Source organism: Amblyomma americanum, chromosome 6 (genome assembly GCF_052857255.1).
Source record: "Amblyomma americanum isolate KBUSLIRL-KWMA chromosome 6, ASM5285725v1, whole genome shotgun sequence".
NCBI classification, from domain to species: Eukaryota; Metazoa; Arthropoda; class Arachnida; order Ixodida; family Ixodidae; genus Amblyomma; species Amblyomma americanum.
This window is the reverse complement of record NC_135502.1, coordinates 38,649,832-38,672,403: the sequence shown is the minus strand read 5'-3', so window position 1 is coordinate 38,672,403 and position 22,572 is coordinate 38,649,832. Positions and strand designations below refer to the sequence as shown.

At 46.2% G+C, this 22,572-nt stretch overlaps 1 protein-coding gene across 7 annotated transcripts in view; it reads left to right on the top strand.

Moving 5' to 3' along the window:
- LOC144136638 (protein capicua homolog) overlaps positions 1 to 21,263 on the top strand; it is an 82,200-nt gene extending 60,937 nt beyond the window's left edge. For all 7 annotated transcript variants that reach the window (XM_077669143.1, XM_077669148.1, XM_077669147.1 and 4 more), the window contains 4 exons: positions 6,941 to 7,077; positions 9,518 to 9,679; positions 12,779 to 12,925; positions 19,217 to 21,263. In XM_077669143.1, coding sequence (XP_077525269.1) covers positions 6,941 to 7,077; positions 9,518 to 9,679; positions 12,779 to 12,925; positions 19,217 to 19,446 — 676 coding nt within the window. In that variant the 3' untranslated portion in view covers positions 19,447 to 21,263. The remainder of the gene's footprint in view (positions 1 to 6,940; positions 7,078 to 9,517; positions 9,680 to 12,778; positions 12,926 to 19,216) is intronic.
- The last annotated feature ends 1,309 nt before the right edge of the window (positions 21,264 to 22,572 follow it).

Sequence of the window (22,572 nt, the reverse complement as noted above, 5' to 3'; positions counted from 1 at the left end):
TCAAAGTGTACGCCTGCTTAGAGAGTTCTGACATGAAATTTCAAAGACCAACACAGTTTGTTCCCCCAGTGTATAGGGGTCATTCACTGTAATTCTCAATATTGGCTGGCGAGCAGCTTCGGCATTTCATATGCTTGAGAACTGGTGTGGAGTGGCGTGTAACCTGAGCGGAACAAAAAGTCATGACAGCTGTGTGTCTTTCTTTCTTTCTCTCGAAAAGTGATCTCGCAGAACCCAACAGGCTGCCTGCTGGTGTGTGGTTAAGTCACGGGCAGATGAACTTCTCGCGTCAGATATTTTCAAACTCACATGATCACAAACAGTGCAACAGGTTAGATGCAAAGTCATGCAGGAGCCACATGTTGGCGCTGACTGAACTTCAGGTTGATTCAGTAAAACCCCACTGTTATGTTTTTCATGGCACCACGAGGGAAAAAAGTGTACTAGCTGGAAACATAGTAGCCAAATACAACACGCGAAAAAATTGTAGGTTATTGTCTACTGTTTTTTTTTTTTAATCTCATACAAGTGCAACATGCTTCTCTGGAATATGCTAGGCCTTCTGGCTCTTGTGATGGACGAGCCTTAATACCCTGCAGTGGCTGTGTGTCTGCCAGAGCAGTTGTTGGCGGTAGGGAGCTGGCTGTTTTCCTAGCAGCTGCTTTTGAAGGACACCTAAGCGAAATAATAAGCCAGGCTAGACTGATTGGGTTGGCCTACCTAATAGCAGATGTGTCATTTTTACCGAAAACAACGCTTTCATAAGCCAGAAATTTGCATAAAAGTGAGTTGCATGTGGTGCTGCCACTGAAAGATACATGCAGCAGCGACGAGTGACATATTCATAAACGAACGCTATTTCGCCTTCTCAATGGGCATTTACTATCGAAATGCAAGGAAAGCAGTGCGGCCAGCATAGCAAACAGCGCGAAGAGTCTTGCGATTAAAATAGCACAAAACAGGCGATGGAGAACAAGGTTAGTCGCAAACATGAGCACTGAACCTTTCGCCTCTCATTCTGTGCATTCTGGCTGCGTGTGGCCGTTGTAGGGAGCAAGTTCAGAACCACAAGCTTTCAGCAGCATTCATGGTGTGTGCTTGCTACGCAGTTGGCGAAGCGGTTTCATTCTCACTTTGGCCGTCAAATTGGCTACTTTGGGTAGCTGTGATCATTATGAAATTGCAAAGTGTTTGTTTCTTCATTTTTAGTATGCTCTCAGGCAGACAAGCAGATGCATGCACATCACCAATGTGTGAAGCGCTATGCAAGCGTGTGGTCTTCCATGTTTTCTGCGCCATGGGAAGGCGAATGCGCTCTTAGATGTGCTGAAAATAATTTGAGAAGTACCACCTGTATGCACCATCACCTCTCATTTGGCTTATTTAGGTTGTCATGCATGCTGTATGCGAGGTGCCAGCAGGTGAGGCAAGGTTTTCCACTAGAAAAGCTCTAAACCAGCTGGTGCACGTGTTTTTCACAATTATGCGTGCATCCCTGCTGACAGCTATAGCCGGCAGGCAGCAGAATAAAGTTTGGCTGAACATGCCCTGATTCATTTCTGCCTACAACCCACGGGAAGCGGTTCACGAGCGTAGAAATCGCAGCAACCGTAGCAGTTCATCACAATGGCTGCGTGCGATTATATTTACTATGTAGTTAGTCAGCATACGTGCGATAGTCAACAGTACAGTGCACCGTTTGATGAGAAATGCGCGTACAATTCTCAGATGTGGTGTTGAATGTATACATTTGAGAGTGATAGCTGCTTGCATGCTTTTGAGGTTCCGTCGAAGCTTCCGCGTGCACTTCACGACAGCCCACTGAAGGCCACACGCTCGCATTATCTTCACCGTTATATACGTGCGTGAGCACTATCAGCAGTTTGTTCTGCAGTCTGTGGCTGCCCTCGATAACTTCACGTAGTTTCTTTCTCATTCACAGAGCTTGCAGCGAGACACAGGTGCAAGCGATGCAGCGGAGAGCCCTCATGGAAATAGTCGAGGGTGGAGGTTGCCTGCACTTGCACATTGCCGCCATCACCACTGATCTCTTGACTTTTTGGCGTTCGTTTTCCGGCTGCTTTTGCAGTTTCGGAAGTGGCACCTCTGATTGGTTGGATTGCAAAGACGTCATAGAAACAATGTCCCAGCAGTTCATTTGTCGAGGGCACTTTGAATCTTAGTGTTTCGGAACTTTTATTTGCTGTTTTTTCGGCAATGCAGCCACCTTTCTGCATAGAAAAAAACGTTGGTAACATTCCCAAGGAATCATCTGTCTTGCCTCGTTTGATATTCCCCTTTAATGCCCCTTTAAACTTACACAATCCTCATCTGTTGGAATGTGTAAATTGCATCTGCAGATGTTAAGACAAAAGTGGATGACAAAGACAAAAGCCTTTGAGTCAATCCGGACATCATCATCTTGTAAGCACTGCACGCGTGTTGTCTGCCATGGGATAGTTTCGTTTTTGTGCCTTTGGTCAGGTGCGCTCGCGTTATCATGGCATTGGAAATGCGCCAAGAGCTGTAACAAAATTCATGCCACCCTTTGGCGTGCGTGCATAGCATATGTGTAAGTAGGTGAACATGGTTGCGATCAAGCGCCAGTGGAGTGTAAGGAACCTCGCTTCGGCCAGCATGCTGTCACCATACTGCACGTGCGAACGCAGGCTGTCAAAGTGCTGGCATGAGTTAAAAGTATTATAGTGCTAGGCGACCTTCACAATGCACCGTGCGGGAACACTGGCACTGGTGCATTGCAAGAACCGAGTTTGTACTATTCACAGGTTTCTGTGGGAGTTAGAGGCTCACAGAATTGTAGCAGCCAGGAAAATACAGCACCCTGGAATGTAATATCAGGGTTGTACTGTAGTACAGGGAAAGCTCGTTAATTCGAACCTCGATAATTCGAATTTTCAGATAATTCGAACTACACTACTTGGTCCGGCCAAGCTCCATAGAGATCTGTGTATAAAAAAGCCCGCTAATTCGAAAGCGAGCCAGTTCCGCTACGGATAATTCGAACTGCAGGCCGCTGCGTCTGGGTGGCTTGGCACACAGCACGTGGCCAAAAAAAAAAAGCACCTCCGCATAGTTAGAGGCTGCGCACGGCCTAAACGGGGACAGAAGATGGAACCAGATAAAACCGTGAAAGAGTGGGTAAAACCCAAATGACGCCATCGCCGGCGCGGCGGCAGGTAGGGGTTGGAGGCCGCGGTGGCTGCCGCCTACCCTAATTTCCGCGCAGCCTCCGAAACTCTCAACTAAATACTCGTTCATTCGAGCCCTGTTAATTCGGAAATACGAATAAGTACTGTAGGCGGGGTCCCAGCCAATGCCCATAAAAGGCTGACTTCGTATGGGCGCTACAAATCATGTTCGAAAAACTTTCTTTTTTTCTTTGCGAGTGTCGTCCATCCTTCCGCCCATCAGTCGCCAACGGAAGCACGCGTTAGGCCGCGATCATGACACCGCCTGTTAGTATCGCCCGGCAGTCAGCCAATGTTGCCAACGTTCGGTCAGCCGCTGGCCGGAAGCGGCCAACGTGGGCTATCAGCACGGACCAATCAGGGCGCGACCGCGTCTGACTTCCGCCCGCTTCTACAACATGGCCGCGCCTGCCGAAGCGGCCTCTCGCTTCACCACGAACTCGTCATTGCCTCTACACTGTGCCTCACGTTCACGGCAAACAAAAGTCGCATGAAGCTTTCGCTTTGTCTGAAGATGCCCGCAGCACAAAATTTTAGCGATGATACGCGCCAGATTTTCAGAATGCTTCTGGATTTTCAAAGCTGCTAGGCTTAGTCACTATGCGTCAGTTGACGTCCGGAAGCGCGGGAGGTTCGAACAGTTCAGCTATTTTGGTTCAGAAAGGGGTCACTAATAATAATTCATCCTCTTTGTCGTCATTGAATAAATAATAGCTTAATTGTAAATGCACAGCTGTTCTTTCCAGCATTTTGCTAAGCATATGGAAGCACGGCGTTTCTAAATCCTGGCGGCAGTGGTCTGGCGGCAGCCACTCGTTTTCCGCTGCGCTGCTCAAAATCCACAGCGCAAGTTCGCTTCATGTGGGTCGTCCTTAAGGCGAATGTACTGAAAACGAGGCTTGCACAACTGGACAAGCACTGGCACTCTGCAATGTTCTCTTCTCCCTCTTGCTAGAGCTAGCGTCAAAAGGTAAACACACCGTGATGTTATCACTACGCTGAATCTTGCCACACTGCCAAGAAATGCTTTGTGGACCGTGACAGTGCGAAATGGAGGGAAGCCTAATGACTGACGCTTTTTTATTTTCAAATTCTTAGGCAAAAATTGGGGGTGGGTGGGTTCATTATGCGAGTGGGTTCGTTACGCGGGTAAATACATTACATATACCATAATGCAAACTGTTCTTGTCAGTTTTTTCGAGGCCGTTCGATAATTCGAACATTGGATAATTCAAACTTTTTTCCCTGTCCCGTGAAGTTCGAATTAACGAGGTTTTACTGTACAAGAAAAGCGCTTGCAGTTAATTAGTCATGCTGCTTTCCCGTTGCTTGAGTTTATTACTATTACTGCACTTGCTGGGATTTTTCAAGGCAAAGGTGCATACAGTCAAAAACTTTGTCGGTACTATTATAATTATTATTGTTACCCCTCGAAACCGTTAATGCAATCCATTACCTTACAGTGGAAATGGACACCGTGAGAGTCGCAACAGGCATAGGGATGGTTGTCTTGCTGGCCTTCAGATGTTGCCACCATGCATGCTTCAAGCCATTCGAAGTGCCCGCAATGCTAGCAGCACGACTGAAGACAGTGGAGCTTCCCTCTTTAACTCTGCTACTGCATGCTGTAGCCCTTTGTGTTCTTTATTTGCCAGTCTGACTACCATAAAGTGCACCATCAAACACGAAGAAGTATTACAGGCTCCTCTTAGCATGTTCCTCATTCACCCATGTTAGTCCTCCCCTAGTCCTGTTCTTTTATAAGGGTGTGCGAATATTCGAAATTTCAAAAACAAATAAAAATGTTTAATTAATAAAATTGCTTTTCAAAATTTCTGAATATTCGCCAGCGGTCGAATACCACGCTGATTTTCATAAAATCGATTGTGGTGGAACCACAATATCTGGGCAAATTATTCAAAGATCAACAGCAGATTGGGTGAGTTGAAAATGCTCCATAATATTAAAACATGTTTTAATATCAAAGAGCAATATTAAAGTGCGAGGAAAACAGTACAAAGGCATCCTCTTTGCTTTTTTTCTTTCCATCATTTTTCACATGGACAGATTGTATTCAGACGCTGCTAGGCTTCAACCACATGCGAAATTCCGCAGGTTGGCTTTCTCCCTTGACACGCGATATGAACAAGATGGCTTACCACCCATTTCGAACAATCGCAATGCAAAAGCGCATTTTTGACAACCATGATGTGTAGGAAAGCGCATTTGTGAAATTTCGCATCGGCTAGGCTTCCGAAGGAGCGAGCAAAGATGTCACAACAGGGCAAGCGATCGTGTAAAAAATCCCACCTATTGCATAGTGCATTGTAACATGCGCAGATGTGATGTGTTGTGCATAGCGGCCGGCTGATCAAAGGGCTTTTGTCACGGGGCCAAAAAATAGCCTGGCCGAGTAGTCTCGATTTCAGAGCTTCGCCGCTCACCTGTGGCAACGGCAGCTGTTGGCCCGCGCATTCGCCGATTGTGCAATCCCAGCTTCGTGCTGCTTTCGGATGCTGACTGGCCTGTCGCTGGTCATATCTTTTTCTTTTTTAGAAGCAGTCTCACCGTTCCGATGCCAGTGTGCGTTTCTCCCTCGCTTGCGCCAAAAATGAGCGCTATCACTGGCTTATAGGTGTTTGCACGATGGAGCCACCTCATAGGGCTGTACCGCATTTTCAGAATTTTATAAATCAACCTTTGTATAACCTGGGCATTTCTTCCGGTCCCTTGTGAACTCCGAACTCCGAGGTTTTACTAGCCATGATACTATTTTTAGTTGCCAGTAATGTGTGATTTTATAGAATCCAAGAGTGAGCGATGAGGGGATTTCATTTTGCATGACCACACTGCACGTTGGATGCTGTCAAATCAAGTGGTATACTTCATCGTGCACATATTTTTTTTTATATGGTGCTCAGTCAGTCTAGTTTTGTTTGTTTCAGTTGCAAGAATGTACACTATCTTGAAAAAAAAAAAATATGGGCAGCAGCATTTGCCTGTTTGATTTTCTGAAATATTTTTTTCATACTGAACAGATATTCGATTCAATATTCGAAGCCCTTTTTTCTTGATACTCATATTCGATTTGTAGTCGAAAATTTCAATATTTGCACACCCTTAGTTTTTCCTTTTCTTTGAAACTCAATTATGCCTGTACATGCTATGATAAGTACCCTACTTTGTGCTTTGCATCAATGCTTCCGTAAAACTTGCTCTGAACTCTGTGTGGAAGTGTCATTTGAAATCCACATGACGACCTTGTTTAATGCACCGCCCATCTCTGCCATGTTGGATTTGCCTCACCTAGTGAGATGACATATTCAGGTACGCTAGTGCCCTAATGCAACTAAACCAAGCCTGGCAAGCCTGTTCCAGAATCCGCAAAGCAGTGGCTGTTTACAAAAATTATTGTGGGACGATAAAAAGAACGAAAAGTAAAGTGTCCCTGCCCGTGAGTGGCTGTTTACAGTCAGCACATTGGCCAACACCCCTCCCATTTCCAAAAGTGTTTGGAGATAGGGAGCCACATTGCCTAAGCAAGAGACAAACAGCCTCCGGTCGTCCTGCAGCAATAGCATTTGCCTTGGCAGTTTTCTGAGTGCCACAAGTTTGGCACGGGGACCAAAACATTGTCAGGTCAGAGAATTTTGTGTTTGGAACGTACTCTTTCTGACAAGAGATAGAAGCCATTTGTACTGATGTCTCCGTATCGTTCCTGATATTGCCAGGGTGCTGGAGGAAGTCAACTTCAAGGCCCAGTTTGCCAAGCTGCCCGAGTACAAGCCAGAGGAGTCTCCATCCGGAGCTGCATCTCTGCCGTCATCTCCATTTGTGCAAACCTACCGTAAGCGGCCAAAACCCACAGGTAGGGGACGCCTGCTGGCAGCAGGTGACAGACGCTCTGTTAATTAAGTGCCATGTGTTTGCAGGCTCGTGCACATGCGGTTCCTTCGGGCCAACTCTCTTTGTTTGCTGATTTGTTAAGGACAAAACGCTTGAGGATGCATTGCACAGGTGTCATAGAGAAAATTTAGCGCCGTATTTATTATTGCATTATTTGATGTGGCAAAACTGAAACACACAGGAAACGTGTAAACAGGCTGTCAATTGCCGCCTGAAGAGCCACAACACTTGTCTGCTGTGGGAAAGGGAGTTGGGGGGAGATCAGAAAGGATTAAGAATAGTGAGGAAAAATGAGCGTGAAAATTGGTTTTTTGGAAAGGACACCTGAATTGTGCCCACTGAGCTGAAGTGAGGAGGGAAATAAGGTCCTGTATGATGACACTCTAAACAGGACACACACAAGCTAAAAAACAATCCGCTTAATAAACGAACTACAACATGAAACATGATACCAGGGCACAGAGCATGCGAATTGTGCCATATTTACTCGCATGCTGAATGCACCCCCAATTTTACTTATCAAAATATAAATTTTTTTCTAATATACAGTAAAAGCTCGTCAATTCGTACATCAAGGGATCAGAAAAAATGTTCAAATTATCTGAAAGTTCAAATTATCAAATGACACTGAAAAAACTAACAAGACCCGCTTGCATCACGGTAAATTTATTTGGTGAAGGACTGAGCAATGGTTGCTTGATTTTGAGACGAGAAAGTCGTGACAGTGACTATTTTTAGCAGTGGAACTCCACCGCTGCTGCGTCGCACGCCTCACAAGCAGCAGTGTCGCGTGTGAGAAAGCTTCACTGTACAAACTGTGAATTGCACACAATGAGCGCGCAGTTTCAGTGCACTGAAAGAATGGAAAAACCACGTGGGCGAAAACGCTTAGTGGTGCTGAAGCAGCAAGAAAAAAAAAATTGGGATAGAAAAGGCTAGAGGGACGTGCAAATCGGCGCCTAAAATGGCATGCAGCTGGACTCTGTTGGCTGGCTTGTGCGTTCTGATGGAAAGCTCGGAAAAGCATACAAAAAAATTATGGAGCATGACTGTTCTTGGAGACAGGGCCGTCCGTTAGTCGTCACATCTGCCATTGTGCGCACGTCAAAGGTGCACCATCGACTTCGCAGTGTGGATTTCAGGTTTGAGTAGGGCTATTTGAACAATAACTTGGCAGTATTCTTTCTTCGGATATTCAGGCAGATATTCCTTTTCCCATATTTTTTAAAAAGCACATCAACAAGGTTCTACTGTACTTGCCAGAAGATTACAGTTTTTCATCTACCTCCAATATTTTTGTCATCAATTTTTTTAATATATTCTGGCCAGTCGATCTCTTTTTAACACTTTCCTCATCCTTTGATTGTATAATGGAGTAGTGTGTGTTACCAACTTGCCAGTACATGCATTTCAATGTCAGACACACCCATAACTTCTGGGTGAAACATCGCATGTGCTTGTCAGTTTGGAAAGGTGCATTGTGTGCTGCTTGTTGCTGTCAGGCAAGCTGTTTTTCACGACCACTCGGACAGGTGATGTTTGTACTGCAGGGAGGGTGTGCAGAGGCTTCATACCTCAACTTTTCCCTCTTCTATGATCAGGTGCTGGCAGTTGCATCCTGCACTTGACTGTCCAATATGGGAGTTGCTGTAACATCTTTTTGAAAAAGTCTGTTGATAACACAGTTATGGCTGTTTTATGCAGAAGCAAATGGGCATTTGAAGGACATGAGCATTTAGTGTTTTCATCCGAACCGATGGTTTCTTTCAGATCTTTGCGTTGTAATGGTTGGTGTCTTCTTGACTTGATAACCTGTGTTTGCTTGTATTTAACTCTCTCCTTTCTTCTTTTTCTATGTAAAGAAATGAAAAATTGGCCGGAAGTTGCTTTCAGCCAGCCTTCTTGTGATTTTGAACATATTACACGTTGTTGCACTTGTGTGTCAGGCTCATGTTGGCAAGAACTGTGGGTGGAGTTTCTCTTCTCTTGTTTGAGTTCCACCGTGCAGGAACACTCAAGACCTGGGCCTCACAAACACAGGTGGCTGCAGAAGTTTACAGGATGTAACACCCAGTCGTGAAACAAGAGAAGTGGCGGATACCCTTGCTTTCAACGTGTGGATCCGAAAGGGGGAAGGTTCAGCAGTCTGCACTTGCTATATTCAGAAGAACTGCTGTGTCACGCCTCTCGAACCCCAGTATCATGAGATTTGGCCCAGAGGAAGCTGCCTACTTTAATGGCAGTCACATTCTGTAGACTTTAACTGCGGCCACCTGCAGATTCACCCACTTCCGCTGTGCTTCTCTTTCATTCTGTCCTTTGCAAAGTGAGACAGTTCAGCATGTGAATGGTTCAGTGCTGTGACGCGCACGTGTGATGACAACCACTGTGGCCCGGTGCAGATGGGGCCGAGGACTGCGGTGACCCAACAGCACCCAAGTGCGCCACTGGGTCATCCCCAGTGGGCACACCCCGCACACCGCAGACCGGTGGTCCCAAGCTGGAAGGCACCAAGTTCTTTGGGCCTAGCTTCAGCCTCGACGCCCTGGCAGACGCTCGGAATGGTTAGCATGAAACCACCTTGCCGATTTCTTTGTGGCTTGCAGTTCGCCTTCACAGTGGTGTTGTGCATGTGTTCAGCCCCCGGGGGGAAGTGATTCTCTCAATGGTGAATGCATTGGGGATGACCTTTTTGTCACCGCAAGTGGAGTCTGTTGAGGAGATTAGGTCAGTGAGGGCAGGAGCGCAATGGCAACAAAAGAGCAGGTTATGCAACTAGTTGTGACCATCAGTGGCCATAAATACTGTCGCCGACTGGTTTTTTGGACTTCATGGGTCTCAAAAAGTCGTCCGAATACTTGAACAGCCCGTAAAATCGTGAACTTTTCTAAGAAAAACCAGTGAAGGATCACGAATTTTCCATGTTGCACTTCCAAGCGATAATATTATCTGCTATTTGGGGCAGAGGCTTACTTTTATCATGTTCACACTGCACTTGTCGACAACACACCTCATGTCAACTGGTAAAAAAATGTGCGATGCGGCCGCGGGTCATGGAGCACACTGTAACGTATGCCCCTCGCCGCCTGACATGTGAGGCTAGGGCAGAGTTCATTTCCTCAACAGTGATCGAGAAGTCTGATAAAGGGAACTCAAGGGAAGAAGTATACGCAAGTGAGTGCCTTTGACTGCCTGCAACCACGGGTAGCAATGTCGTTTGAGCGGCAGCAGACGCGGCCGCCGTCTTGTTATCAATGCGATCACACACCTGGGACCGCACGTCTTCTCTGTAAGCCACCTCAATAGAAACAAAGAGCATGCCATTATCTGAGTGGCAACGATAAACTACAGAAATCGCCAAGGCTATCTAAGCCAGTCGGTCATTAAATTCGTTGAATTTAAGATGCCTCCTTATGTGGTGGTAACGACGGTGCAGATTCAGCTGTGTATGGCAGCAGTGTTCACTCATGTCTATGTTAGGTCAAAAAATCGAACCTTCAGACTCCACAGAGTCTTCCTGGCATCTATTTTAGTTCTAATAATGAACTTTTGGACTCCACAGAGTACGAAATGTTGGTCATTGGTATGTACTTGTTCCATAAGCTGCGGGATGGTTCTTCAATAAATAAGTTTGAAATATTGCGCAGGTCCGAAAAATCTGTCGGCTACTGTATTTCACCAAAGGTTCACCTCACCTTTTTATCTATTATGTGTTTGCAGCTTTGGGCTTTTGAGCTGTGGGTCTTGAAACGTTCCCTTTGCGGAGCAGTCGAGGCATGAGTTCACATACTTGAACCACACAGGGCTGCGTTGTGGTTTTGACCCAGCCGAGAAAAGTGAGCAGCCTTTGTAAAGAGCTGTAGCTTCAAGGGTCCGTGCAGTCATTTGAAGGGCTCCAAAGCATTTACAGAGTCTAATTGGAGAACTTCCGCCTCAATAAAAGCTAAGTCATGAAATGCCTTCACCACCTGAGGAAATAGTTCTGCTTAAAACATGATGTGAAACATGAAAGCTAGCCCTATCATTCAGCGCTGGAAAATTCTATTCACTGGGGCACACTGCCAGTGGCTTACTTTTAGTACGATTTTAACACTACCTTGGCAGTGTATTTCCATCATCATAAGACAGTTCGCTGCACAAGAGAATGAAAATTATCAACAAAAAAAAATGGATTGCAGTTGTTTCCATTCCTTTGCAAATTTGTGAGCTGATGGGAAGAAGAGGGCACAAGCACAAAAATAACCCTGCAGGTAGAACGAAAAGAGCATGTTACTGCGTGGTAGTCTGGTGTTGTGCCTGTAAATCTATTCTCAGAAACGGCGGTGCGCCAGCTATCCCACCAGTGTGCACCTCTTTCTCATAGTCCTGTATCGCATTTCTGCCAGCAGTTGAAGTGGCGACCATCCCTTTTTTTGTGTCAGGTAGAATGGCTTAGTAGTTATTGATCTCACAGTATACTCTTTGGTAGAGTATGACGAGTGCTCAGTGAGGAGCGTGCTCTCTACTGAATTGCTCTGTGCATTCTTATTTTCAGCTAAACATCTGTTTTCTTTGCGTAGACAAGAGCATTTATGTTCCTAAGCATGCTGGCTGCATCAAATTGCAAGGCTTCTTTCTTAACTAGGGGACCATTCAGCTCTTGGTGACAATTGATGATTGAGCCCGAACTGTTGTCGGTGGTCAGAAACTGCTGTACTTGCTTGAATGCAGATTGAGCTTTGTTTTTTTTTTCTGTTTTTGAATAGCATCCATAATGGCTTGAAAGGTTGTTTTGTACGAATTTTTATCTATTTGCACGAATTAATAAAGTGTCAGCTTTGGAATTAACTTTATTTTTTTGTTCAATTCTAAACCAAGGTGGTACAAGGCACATTCTCTTGGTGTTTGATTAAATTCAGTGTTTAGGCTTTCTTTTAATTGAGTCATACTACATGCTGACTTGTGTAAACGAATGCTACCGTCCTCCAATGCCAGTTGATTTTGTCCATTTAAATGGATGAGTGGGAGTTCATTGTTTTTCGAGCTGCTGTATTGAAGCTCATAACTTGCATATTGTTGGCACACGTCACTGGTAATTCTGCAGCCCATCATTTCTTCCTTGGTGCAGAAGCATGTTTTGTGTATGTTTCAGGTACTCTGAATATACGAAGCGTTTGTAACTGGTATAATGAAGACCATATAAAGGAAAATGTTAGGCATAGTGTTAGGAGAATGGGTCAGGGAACAAGCAGGAGTTTATAATATCCTAGCTGAAATCAGAAGGAGGTAGTGGACATCAGCAGTGTGCATGTAATGCAGACATGGCAGTGGGTGGCCGAGAGATCGGGTGGGGCAGATGAGATTAGAAAGTTTCTGGTTATAGGTTGGCCACAGCTGGTTGGCACTCAAGGCTGAATGGAGGTCAATGAGAGAGGCCTTCTTCCTGTGCTAGACACAGCTGAGTTGTTGCTGACGATAGGGGGAACGAAGGGCTAAGCAAGCAGGTGTCTGCCTGCACCTACTTGTGTTCAGCTTGAGCACATGCAAACATTGTGGTAAGCAGCCTTTTTTCTTTTATACTATCTATTAAAACTTGTGGCTTTTTTTACACACATCGTTGCATTGTCTTGTTGGGCAGCTCTTTGTGTTGGGTGCATTTGACTGATCGTCTTCCTTTGTCGCAGATGCATCAGACGGTGACGTGAGCTCCCCAAGAACACCCAAGACACCAGCAGAGGGCGAGAAGAGCCACTCCTCGTTGCGACGCACGCTGGAGCAGCGTCGCCAGCTTGTCATGCAGCTTTTCACCGAGGAAGGCTGGTTCCCTTCAGGTGAATGCAGTTTCCCAGTAACACTTCATTAGTACAGCGTCCTTTCTTCCTGCTGCTACTATACATTGTCATCCTGGAGAAGAAGAATTTGCTGGAGAAAGGGCAGTGGAGTGTTGGAAGAGGTATTAGCAGTGCTGGTGGCCTCACCTCTTTCTTGGGACTGCCATGCTGCGGAAAATGGAGAAATTCTTAATTCATGATTAGCTGGCTTGCAGCGTAGCGGAGCTCTGTCACCATGTCGGAGTGAAAATGCAGACTAGTGGCTTTCATTGCTGACAGCCAATCGTTTCGAACAAACTGAGTCAAAATCTCTCACCCTTTTGAAGCCATTGCCATTATGGTGATGGTATAGAAAAAAATTAGGCTTGTGCAAAGTGTTTTTTTTTTTCTTGGTTCAAAGCAAATAGGGGTTTTGTTTCTGATAATTTTCTAAGCGAATTTTTGAATACTTTTGGATAACAAGGCAATTGCATTTAAAAAAAAAAGGAAAATGCATTGAGATCATCGCACTCATTGAAGCTATGTCGACCTTTTGCAAAAATGGCCATTCTAAATGAAGAAAATCAACCTACGCACAGATCCAGCCTATTTGTGGGGTCTGGATAGGTTTGACTAATTCATGGGTATTTTGCACATGTGCCGGGACTTTCTGCTGCTGTGATTCATGGAGCTCCACATATAAAAAAAAAATCGATTGGTGTACAAATTGGCTCTGCTAACGAGAATCCAAACTGCGCGCTGTACAACCGGCTCTCTTGCACTGGCGGTTGCTTTCCTGGATGAGCATTAGGTATACTCCATCTGAGTGGTAACACTTCATTAATGCAGCCTTCTTTCTTCCTGCTGCTACTACCAAAGCTGTGATGAGTGCACAGGCAATGTTCCGACGCTGCAGAATGTAGTGCCAGTATAAAATACCCATAAGGGTACATGGGATGGCGGGCTTTAAAGTGCGCATGCATCAAACGCTATTTCATATCTAGCCCTAACATGCACTCGTGTTACGTATGCAATTTCCCAAGTTTATCGTGTGCAGCTGTTGCATATTTTCAAACATTGTTTCCAAAATGGCGGCCCCTTCAAAGCAGGACCCCTCGCCTCGAACAGAATTCGTCATTGTTACTGTCGTTTTCTGTACGTTCACTGGCCATAAATTGTCCACTGGGCTTTCACTTACCGTATTTACTCGAATGTAAGTCGACCACCCCAAATCACATTTCCGAAAAATAAAAAAAAAACTTCCGAGGTTGTTTAAGCTTGGCTTTGAATAGTTGAACGCGATAGCATTATCCAGCGGCCACCGTTCATCGCCAGCCGCTATCGGCTGCCGCGCGTGGGCGTGCCCGTGGACAATTCAAAACGAAAATGTATTAGTCACTGGACTACTCGTCCACACTTGCGCCATCGTCCTCAATAGCACTGCCGTCGTGATCGCTGCTGCAGTCCCACAGCACGTCGTTCTAACGTCGTCGTCCAGCGAAATCCCACACTTTGCAAACAGCCACATCACGACATCGCGCGGAACAGATGAAAATTTTCCTCGCTGCAGCTGCCACACCTGTAGCACCCGTTGCGAACATCGAACTTGTGGCCCGGCGCACGGCTGTTCGTTTCTTTGGCGTAACAAATGGCAGCCATCTTGAATGTAGCCGTGAATGAGTGGTGGTCGCTTGCCGGACCTGGAGCACAAATGATGACTGACGAAGCACTACATTAAAAGCGTGTGAAACGCAGCCGGCAGTAGTCAAATGCGTCAGGGCCAAAGAGAAACCACACGTGAATGGCGTCACGGCTCTTCCGTCAGATACCAGCACTCCCCGGCACCGCTGCCGTTCAGAGTGGGGGTGCCGCCTCGATGGGAACAGCAGCCCTTCCATCAACTATCAACGCTCCCTTGAGCGCCGAGCGCACATTTGAAAGTTGTTGCTTATCAGCAACCACAGTCAGCAGCTACATGTGGAGTGCCAGTTTGCTGCTTATCGATAGCCGCCGTCGGCCGCTGCCCGCACGCGCGTGGAGGGTATGCCAGTTCTGCGCGTTGACATAGCAACTGCTCAAGGTCAGCACCAAGAGCGATGCGACGGAGCCACACAGCAAAAATGCAACCGCGGTGTAGCATGCCTGATATCTCATTTGTCTCGCCTTTACTTATAGTGCAATGTTTTCGTTTCGATTGTAAGTCGACCCCCCCCCCCCCCCCCCCCCCCCCACTTCGGATTTTCAAATTTAAAAAATAGGTCGACTTACAATCGTGTAAATACGGTAGTCTCAACTCGTCTATAACAAAACATAGGGTTGATAAATTCGCTTCATTTTTTATTTTGAGTGACGAGTCTGCCACTTCTAGCCTTAAGAGGAGCGTCGGTTTGTTGACAAAAATAGTTCCTACTCTAACAACCAGATGGTAGAACTGGTCTGAGCATATTGTTGAGTGCTCGTTTGCATATGCTGAACTGAAAATACGAATGTGACAAACAGTGCAACATCCCTCAAAATGCTTGTGTTTAGCATAAGTGTGCATATGCTTATGGTACATTGACAGTATCGATTTAGACTGTTTTCTAACCATATGTGCACGGCACGAGCAGATGACGAGTTGTGGAGGAACACGTTTAACGCACTCTCCTGATTGGCTGAGGAGGTCTCTACCTTCCATAGCCCTGCAAGGAACTTATAAGATGAGGGTATAGTGCGAGAGCAAACTTGTCCTTCCAATCACCTCTGGAATGGGCGTTGCGCTGGGATGCGAAGCTACAAGACCGCTGGCAGTTAAGTTTGCTTGAAGTTAAGGCATGGAAGTGGCTTTTAATGGCCACTTGTCTCCGACTGATCTTGATTGGTATTGCATTTCGATTGTTGCGTTTAGCTGCACTCATGTCGCGATGCCATCCCATAGGGAACTAAGTCAAATCGAAACCACATGAAGCAAACATTCCGGAAAGTTATTCACTTGGGTTGAATACTTCTACATTTCCAGTAAAGTAGAATCTCGATCATATGAATCGGTGGTCGAAGTTTGATGGAGGCGAAATTCTAGAGGCTCGTGTACTGTGTGATGTCGGTGCACGTTAAAGAACTCCAGGTGGTCGAAATTTCTGGAGCCCTTCGCTACGGCGTCCCTCATAGCCTCAGTCGCTTTGGGACGCTAAACCCCAGTAAACCAAACCGGATCACACGGGGTCACGAAAAATATATGTATCATCAGAAATTCATATCATCCAAAACAAACAAAATTCGTACTTTACAGAAATCTGTTTTCGGCTAGTAGGGTTTACTTACAGCTGCGCGCTGCAACTCACTGCTCACAGTGTGCACAGCACGATTGGCGGTGACAGCATCAGTGATGTATGGGCCACGCACCGCCACTCACTGACTGCTGAGCTTAGTGCTTGACTGGTGATCCTGATGTCGGTGATGCTTAGACAGCAAGTACTTAGTTCTCAATGGTGCGGTTGCAGCTCGCATGCTCTATCGTCCGCAGTGGAGGGCGAACAGGGGGCAAGCTTTCAAACTGAATGTTGAATGTGGCATTCCGTGCATTTCTATCTGGCATGAGGTCTGTCTGGCATAGCTGACTGCTGGTTCCACCGCTTTGAAATTGTTGCCCGCATTTGACGGCAATTTTGAGGTGCAGGCTGCCTTTCACGTAGGAAGGTCCTGTAATACTTATCGCCTTTCATATCGGCAATGGCCAGAGCAGAGCACTGAGCCAGGGGACCACCTGTTCCCATTAGATTAACTGGCTGGGTAGACCGGCGGCCATGGGGATCGAACTCTTACCTCCCGAAGCCGAAGCGAGTGCTCAGACACGAGTTCAAGAAGAACAGCGCGAAAAGACAAGGACCACAGGATGATACACAAAGACAAGCGCTTGTCTTTGTGTATCATCCTGTGGTCCTTGTCTTTTCGCGCTGTTCTTCTTGAACATGGCATACCAACTCGCCCAAGCATCAGTCCTAATCAGACACGAGGCCACAGCACGAATTTTCCGAATTCATATCAACCTGGATTGCATCATTGAGATTCTACTGCACCAAGCATTCGGGTCAAGTTAAACAGTGAAAACTTTACTCACCAAATATACGAAATTATCGAATATTAGCCCAGGGCTAGGAAAAATGCAGTGGTTGGAATGCTGCACCAATTGCACCAACCTGCGCCATCGCATGAAACTTGCTACATGCTGCAACAAATTCGCAGTTTTCGATGAGATTTCTCCAAGGCTGAGGCTACCGTCTAATGCGCACAGGCATGACTCCGGTTCCTTCTCCCGATATGTGACAAGAAGGATGACAGATGGAATACGACCCCGTCCCGTTTCGCTTTCTAGCCCTTTGCCGTCTGCTGTTAGTACACGGTGTGCATGTGCACATCTGCTTTGGTGGCGCTGCCAACATTGCCCTATACGAACACTGTGAACGCATGTGAAAAGAAAAAAATAACTGTTGAGAGGCTCAAGTAGTGCAAATTTGGGTCCTGCTAGATTTATGGGGTTTTTAACACTGTCACGTGCCCCATAATTTCAATGCAAGGCAGTGAGAAATGTTTTGGATGCACTCCAACTGATACTTTAATTCCACAGACCTAATTTGTGCTCAGTGTAACAGCGCTATATCAGTATCCAAGCTTTTGGCTTGTTTGTACAGTAGAGCCACATTAATTCGAACTTGGGAAGTTGGTTCTTGTAAATAAGAGTTGAGGAGGATTCTGGTCTTCAAAAAAAAAAATTTGGTTGATGAGGGCTGTTACGTAATCTTCAGGGAGCATATATTTTTGTGTGCTGATTCTAAACGTGTCATTTAATTCTGCATAAACCAATTCCTTGAGCACATATGTAATTTATGTATGTAATGTAATGTGTGTTATGTAATTTTTTTGGAGAGAGCTTTTAGAAAATTTTGTTGCAAGGAACTTTGTACGCACATGGCATTACTTTTTCGTAACATTAAAGTTTTGTCGCCCTCCGCCATCCTCAATTCCATTACCCCAACCACCCCTGCCCACCCCCACCTTCCAGAATTGCCGCCCACCATCAACCCACCTGCCTCTATCCTCCAAAAAGGCCTTCACCCACTAGAAGAGCACACGAAGGCCGAATGAAGCAATTATCAGAGAGACTAGGCTACGGCTTGGTTAAAGGTTTTGATTCAGCAAGAGCTGTCATTGGTTGCAAATCTGACGTAAAGGTGGCAGATGCTTGGCGCTGACACTTCCTACATTCACTGCTGGGCTGCCTTCCAAGCACAAACTTCTTCCGAGATAGCAGTTCAAGGTCTGCTTCCTTCAATGAAATGCCATGCGTGCATGCTTTGCCATGTATGCTGTGCGGAATGCGAATTTGGTACCAATCAAAGTGACCAAGCTCGAGGGTGGCTGGCTAGTGGCACTTCTGGAGAACGGAGGTGGGTGGGTGGGCAGCACACTCAGGGCCCCTAGGGGATCACAATGGATGGATCGGGGCAACTTCCGAACACCTTCTGAGCCCAAGGTCCAGTGCGTGCACCTCCGGGCATCTGCCAAATTCTATGGACCACAGTTACAGAAAGGTGCAAGGTGGGCTCCATATTATAGCTGTTGCCGCAAAAGGAACGGTGAAATTGAAATCAAAAACTTGGTGGGAAAGCAAGCTGCCCTCCAGAAGCATCATCCACCTCCCCACCCCACGTGCCAACTAGAGAGCTGCCCACCCACCCACTGCCACCCCTTCCCACCTCCCCACTTGCATTCAACCTCCAAAAAATTGTTGCATGTGTGAAGTCTCGGCTTAGAGCAAAAGCCTCAAAGTAATCATAGAGTGTGAATCTAAATGCTTTCACAGAACTGTCACATCAGATGTCTGACCATCCCATAAATTTTCTAGTGGTAGCTACATTACACTAGCATTTCGAGCCTTCAGCCTGTCCACCCCGTGGCCTGTGGCCACCATGGCGGTGCCGTTGGTCACGTGGGTTGATCACGTGGTGCGGCCGTTGGTCACATGGATTGGTCACGTGGTGCGGAGCAGCAGCTGCTGCTGGCAGCGCGGCGCGCAACAGCTGCAACAGCTGTGCACATGCGCCTTGTCAAGTGGGACGAAGATGAAGAAGGAACGCCCAGCGAAACGGAGCAGCGAAAGACTGACATTGCAATTCAACTCACCGAGTTCCACTCGGCCAGCTGTAGCTGTCGCGTCACTCCAGGTTTAACCAGAGCTAAACCACAGCCAGTTTTTTTGTTTTGTTTTGTTTTGACCACGCACATCGCACGCGCTTTGCATCTCACCTTGAACACACCATCTTGATGTCATTTCAGCGCAAGCCACGGCTGCCTTCCAGCATCGGCATCGTGATGTGTTCAACAACAAAAACACACTGCAGCTCAAGATCCGCGAGGTACGCCAGAAGCTGATGGCACAAAACAACCAGGCCAACATTGCGACCACGCCGAGCGCTCACGAACCTGCCGCCACTGCCGAACCACCCCCGGCCAAGCCTGAGCCCACAAAGGGCCCTGAACCGCAGACACCACGAACGGGGACTTGAACTGCCCTGACATTGTGAGTGCCGTGGCTGGAGAAGGTGGTCAAACAGGTCAGACAGAGGGACGGCACGGTCGGCACGCCATGCCTGCCACTGCTGCTACCAGCGGGGCTCAATTTTTTTAGCCGTTTTTATCGAACCATGCACCACATACATTGTGAACCAGAAGCAGCAGCAGTGTCACATGCTGACCAGGCAGGGTTTTTGTTTGTACCATTTTTTTCTAGTTTTTTTTTTTTTCTCAAGTACCACATGATGTGAATGTGACCCAGTTTCAGCTTGGTGCCAGAAGCTGTTGCCTAAAGCTTGCGTTTATTGTTTGTAGCATTGTTGTTGTTTAATGGCCCGTTTTCGCACCCTACTTTAGACTGTCGGGATGAGGCCCAGACAAAAAGTAGCTTGCTCAGCCGACTGTGTATCCTGTAGCCAGCTTAGGATTGGCTTTGCACAACGGGCTTTTGCTTGGGGTCCTGAAGCTTTGCGTTGATGGACCTTGCTGCTCTACTATCATGCATGGGCAGCCATGGATCGGCATCAGCTGCCTGCTGCTCATGCCGGCTTCGGCATCTGTTTTATGTTCGGCTGCGCACGCAAAGTGGAGTTGTGTCGCACCTGTGATGTGGATGACAAAGTTGCGTTCTTTCGCTCTCAAGGTTTGTGTCACACACCAATTTGAAGGATCTGACTGGGTGTTGTTGCATAGCATGCGATTGTGCTTGTTGCATTGTATATTGGTGCACAGAATGCATGCAGTGACACCCCTTTTTTTCCCTCTCTTCTTTATTTTCTTTCTCCTCCCTCATGCATCTTACCACAGCCTATTTCTCTCTAAATTCTAGCTAGGATATTGTCTACTCACTCAGATTCTCCAATCCATGCTGCTGTCCTTGCCTTTTCACATTGCATCTTTCATTTTTCATTTCATTGCTCATTGTACTGTCGACAGCTCATTTTCATGCTTTTTTGTCAATGCCCAGGTTCTGACCCATAAGTAGGTACTGCCAAAGTGTATCGGTTGTGTACTTCTCAGCAGAATGATGTTGTTAAGGTGATAATCATAACATAGCGGTGTTTGCCTAATTTCTCTCGTGATCCGGCTTTGTTGGGACTATGTGGCCCAGGTAGATGGATGTTCTCATTCACCTGAAAAGACCTTATTTGTCCTGCAGTATAAGCGATGCTTGTGTCACATGGGCATTTTGAAGGCCCTTGAACTGGTATTCTGTCTGCTCTTTGACCAATTACAAGGACAGCGCCCATGATCATCGAGTCAGTACCTTCTGAAGGAAATGCAGCTCGATGTCTAACGACGCTGATGGAAAGAAAACGTAATAAGGCCAAATGTGCGCACAGCAGCAGAGCAGAGCACTGTCTCTAAGATACTGCTGTCTTGCGGAAGTTATTGCGTCGGAGAAGTTGAAAGGTGCTTTAACAGTAGATAGCATGCTTTGTAACTAAAGAGAACACATTCCGGCCAAATACTCTTCATTGCCAATGCACAGTCGAGCCCATTTATAACGGCCACAGATATAACGAACGCTCGCTTAGTATTACGAACTGGTGTGGTGCTACCGTCTAAGTACGCATAACGGCAATGGCAATTCATTGCAGACTCAACAAACAACTTTGGCCTCACCACTCAGTTATATCGAACGAGGAGGTGCCGTAAGCTCTCCTCGAAGTTGAAGAGGTGTTGGTTCCAGCAAGCGCAGAGATCAAAGAGCACCTCTCAACTTTCACAACACCGCCCCGGAAAGAACATGTCGACCCAAAAATGTAATAAAAAGGCGGCATTGAAGCAGTAAGTAACTGCCGGGCTAGCCCGCGCAGATGGTTGATGGCCTACGAGGGTAATCATTGCCTGCGCGCACGACAGGAACATTGTCGAAAGCCAACCTACTGACCATGGTTGTGGATAAACTAACAGCAGCGATCTGAGAATTTTGACTTGCTGGCCATGCTTGTGACGTGGTATGCGTCGCCTGCACAGTCAGCTCCATCTTTTGCACTGCTACCACATGCAGGCAGCGTCATGCAGTGTACAGTGTGTACAGTGGAACCTCATTAATTGAAGCTGCAGAAGAGATAGAAAACTTGATCAATCAAAACAAAATTCAGGCTTAAAGGGACACTGAGGAGAAATTGAAGTTGGCTTGTATCGATAGAATAGCAGCTCCTGATCACAAAAACGCCACCCTTACTGAAAACAAAGCTCTTGTAATGTAGAAAATAGCAGGAACCAAAATACAGGTATCGCCGCCACAGGCCAATCTCGCAAGTACAAGCGTGATGACTTCCTAGGACAAGAGGCGCCACCACGGAGGAATTTTCCTTACTTCATGGATGTCACGAATCTCTGAGGCTTGCAAAGGAAGGTTGCGCACCGCACCGCTAGCCGTCAGAAATCACGGAGTCTGCGTTTACGTCACGTTTCACGTCACTGCGTTCTGTGACGTCATAAGAGTTGCCGTGGCGTCATAAGAGTTCCCCGAGTTTGAAACAGAGGGGCGGGAAAAACTTTTTCAACTACGAATCCAAATTTCTTTGAAATAAATGCATCTTTCGTGCCCAGACAAGGGGCAACAAAGCCATGAAATGCCGAACTATCAGATTTTGCTGACAAAAAAAAATTTTTTAGAGTTCTCCTCAGTGTCCCTTTAAGGGGGGACACTGGTCTTAGATCTATTTTCCTTATTTTTAGTCCAATCCAAATTAAACTGTAATACCTTGCTCAGTTTTTTATACTGATTTCAAATATGAAATTACTTTTTAATTAATTTGTTAGTTCCTAAGATAATTAATTTTAATTAGTCATTTATTAGTACCTTGGTACAAAAAATGGGTCAATAAAAAATATTTTTAACCCATGGCTACATAGTATGGTGAGTACAGAGTGCAATAATCAAAGCAGTTTTTTCATTTCACCCTCATTAGTAATTTTACAGCACTTAGAATAGCGGCATTCCAAATGTGAATATCATGCATAGATAAACTTTGCTAAATCATAAATTCTTGAAGCATGATTGAACAATTGTGCTTTGATTATTGCATGCATTATGCCTTCGGCTTCCCTTAGCAAACAATATGACATGACTCTGTCCTAGACATTGAGATATTGATGTACTAAGA